Raw genomic sequence first — 3,417 nt, 5'->3', positions numbered from 1 at the left:
ATCGCAACGTCGCAAAATATACTCACTCCCCTTTGCTGTAACAACTGTAACAAAAGAAGTTAAATTATCTGTGTTTCAGTTTAAATTAATACATAACACGACTAGTCTTCTGTACAAAATGCAAATTATCGATTCACCTACTTGTCCATTTGGCCCTGATACAGAGCAATCTATCTCTCATTTATTTGTGCACTGTTCATTGGCTGTATCTTTCTGGAACGAATTAACCGAGTGGTACCGCTCACAATGCAAAGAGCATAGCGTGACAGCCTTGACAGAAAACGAAATATTATATGGCGTCTTAAAAGGCTTATCTTCGCTTCAAACCATCAACCACTCCCTTAATATAAAAGATAGAAATGTACACACGTCACTTGCTGGGCCAAAACTATTGCAGTCGTATGTCGTATGCGCAAAATATGCAGGTTTAGTCATGTACTGATGCGCTTCCCATTCCCATTTTTTGTTTCCGAATCCCAGTCCCAGTGACCTAAATCCCATTTTCCCAGTGAAAAAATAGGCAAATCCCAGTTCCCATTTTACCCCTTCAGGACCCTCTTGCTAATGTAATTAAATAAGGTGTTCAGTTGCAGCGGTATACTAATGCTCCCAAGGAAAACAATGTTGACTTCACATGGGGCTAACCAGAAGGTGACCCATGTCTACATCCCACCATCGTTGCCATTTCCGAGAAATCACGTGCTTGTCAATATGCACTGAATTGAAATTATATCAAGGCTGTGTTTTGCATATGCACTTTCATTTTCACGCTTGTCGACAAGCTCTCACTTCCGCCCTAAACTGCTTGGTAATTTTGCTGGCGCACTGAATTGCTACAGGATAAGTTGGAAACATTCTTAATTGTAAGTACAGTGTACTGTATTGTTTATTTCAAGCGTGTTGGAGTTCAGTTCTATTTTAACTCTTTAAAGGCTGTACTTTCCTGTAAACTTTCATATCAGAAGTAGTAAACAGCTCGAACGAGCGACTCCTGTTGAGCTAGCTCATCACTTGATCAAAAGTTGTAAAACACGAAATGTGAAATCAAAGTACAGAGCCTAAATCTACGCAAGTGAGCACAGTACCCAGTCATCTGTACTAAATACCACACTTAATAGACTGGAGAAGCTTGTTGCAGACTCGCAAACCAATTTGGCGAGCACCGCCGCCGCTCAGTGTAAGGATATCATCAACATCGAAAGTTTCCCCTTAGCGGAACATTTTAACTTCGGACAACAACTCTATTACATGTCTGTGTCTGTGATCAAGCAAGTAATGCGAAGAAGCACTAGAAGAAAGAGGGAGAAAATTAAGCGTATTTTTTCCACAAGAGACCTTGGCACCGCGTGGAATTAATATTGAATTCAAATTCTAAATATGATATATACGAGGCAACAATCTCGTTCCTTTCTTCGATATACTTACGCGCGTGAATTTGCTTTCGCTATCCAACTGCACTTCACGAAAGGTTTGTTTAATAAACTAAAATTCGATTCGATTAATTATAGTTATAACACCCTTACAGGGTGTAATCAGGCGAGTAATTTCGAAATCGGCCGACCGTGGTGTGAAGCCGATTTTCGAAATAATGGAGCATATGTAACACATTCGAATTCTGTAACCACAGGAGGCCCCTTTAAGTGTGTTAAGATTATTCAAACCATTCCTTTACAGTCCTAACAAAAAAGTGAATGATAATATATTGGTCGTATTTAACTCGTACCACCGTCCACTTCTATTTCGTTGCAATCAGCCATTGTTTTCAGCCCACAGGCCCACAAATGATCCCGGGCCGCAAACGATCCTGGGACCGCAAATGATTCCCGGACCGTAAATGTTTACCGCAAAAAATTATGAATAGGGAGGGACCTGTAGGGGTGAAATGGGAACTGGGATTTGGGACAATTTTCTTTGGGAAATTTCCGAAAATGAAATTTGGGTCACTGGGTGTGGGAGTGGGATTGCGAATCACAGACAGAAAAACAATCGAACTGTGACTTGGATAGAGTGTGTTCATGGCGGCCATATTGGAGGAGTGAAACAATAGAATGGTTTTTCTTTGGGAAAAAAATCATTTTTATGCAAATATCTTTTACTGTTTCACTCCTCCAACATGGCTGCCAGGCAAACACTCTATATGTTTTCCCGAAAAGAGCAAAGAAAACCAAACCAAGTGAAAAATAAGCAATGGAAATTTTACACATCCGCGATTGAAATGTTTCTTAATTCCATATGTTCATTTTTCAGCCTTTCAACATACAATGCCGAAACGTAAAAAAGGTGGTGACTGGGACAATGAAGTTGTGTTTGACCCAGAAGCTGACGAGGAAACCGGTTCGACGCACACCATAAAAGACGATTCGCTAATGGATGAGATGAGTGATTTAATTGATGCCAGCGAGATGATCCTGCAAATCTGGGTTTATAAAAAGCCACTCTCTGGCTGGCAACTTACTCAAGCCTTCCTCAACCATCAGTTTGTGGTGCTGGAAACAAATAGCTGGTGGTGGTCCATTGAGAAAGATGGCCAAAAAATTCTCATCCAGAGGAGCAGAAAACTTACAAAGGTTCGAGATTATGTAGAACAAAAACCTAGAATAACTCCAATAGTTGAAATGAGTTATGATAAGGGAAGAAAATCCATGAAGGACTTGATTGAGTTTCTTTATCGCAAAGATGAGCTAAACAAAACGTACCATTGGATAGATGATAATTGTAAAGCTTTCGCAAAGAGAGTGTTTGATGAGTTTGCTGAAAAGAAATATCATGGTACCTTAATGGGAGAATATGTGCCGTGAGTACTGTCAATCAAAATTTCAGCGTAATTTTTGGTAAAAATGGTTTTGAAAATGTTGATGGACTTTTTCACTCTTTAAATAACCTTCTGACACGAATTAGAGTTTCTTAGCCTAATAAATTAAAAGCTGTATTTAGTAGACACCGTATTTAGCGGACGGTATAGCGAAGGTCCCAAGATTTATCTTTCTTTTTACTGTAAATTATACATCTATTAAGCGTAAGTGGACAATTAAAAAGTGGCTGAAATGGTCATTTCTGTTTTTTGAAACCTGTATTGGACACTTGTTCTAATTTAAGATTTGGCGAAACATTATAGAGTTCCACAATATCAATGTCTTCCAATCTGACACAGCCCACTTCACAAGCACCGTGACACGGCTTCGATGCACGTGGAATATTCACCAGGCCCCAGTTGTTCAAAGGGTTGATAACACTATCCACCGGATAAATTGTTATTCAGTGGATAAGTGCTGACGAAACATACTACACTATCCACTGGATAGTGATTTATCTGGTGGATGAACAACCGGCCGGGGCGAGATGACTATTCACGACTCTGTAAACACCACCAGATATGCGCCATATCATTGTAAAAGCGGAAAACAAGCATGGACTAAG

General features: G+C 39.8%; 1 protein-coding gene across 1 annotated transcript; it reads left to right on the top strand.

Moving 5' to 3' along the window:
- The first annotated feature begins 750 nt into the window (after positions 1 to 750).
- On the top strand, positions 751 to 3,188 carry LOC144633603 (uncharacterized). The gene is made up of 2 exons (XM_078492446.1): positions 751 to 863; positions 2,248 to 3,188. Exon 2 carries the CDS (start codon positions 2,262 to 2,264, stop codon positions 2,796 to 2,798), a length of 537 nt encoding a protein of 178 aa, XP_078348572.1. The 5' UTR covers positions 751 to 863; positions 2,248 to 2,261; the 3' UTR covers positions 2,799 to 3,188.
- Positions 3,189 to 3,417: the final 229 nt, after the last annotated feature.

This window comes from Oculina patagonica, chromosome 12 (assembly GCF_052425735.1).
Source record: "Oculina patagonica isolate OP01 chromosome 12, crgOcupat, whole genome shotgun sequence".
Taxonomy (NCBI): Eukaryota; Metazoa; Cnidaria; class Anthozoa; order Scleractinia; family Oculinidae; genus Oculina; species Oculina patagonica.
This window is presented reverse-complemented; position numbering and strand designations above follow the sequence as displayed.

Coding starts and splice junctions, on each gene's coding strand:
- LOC144633603 (XM_078492446.1), top strand. CDS start 2,262: ATGCCGAAACGTAAAAAAGGTGGTGACTGGGACAATGAAGTTGTGTTT.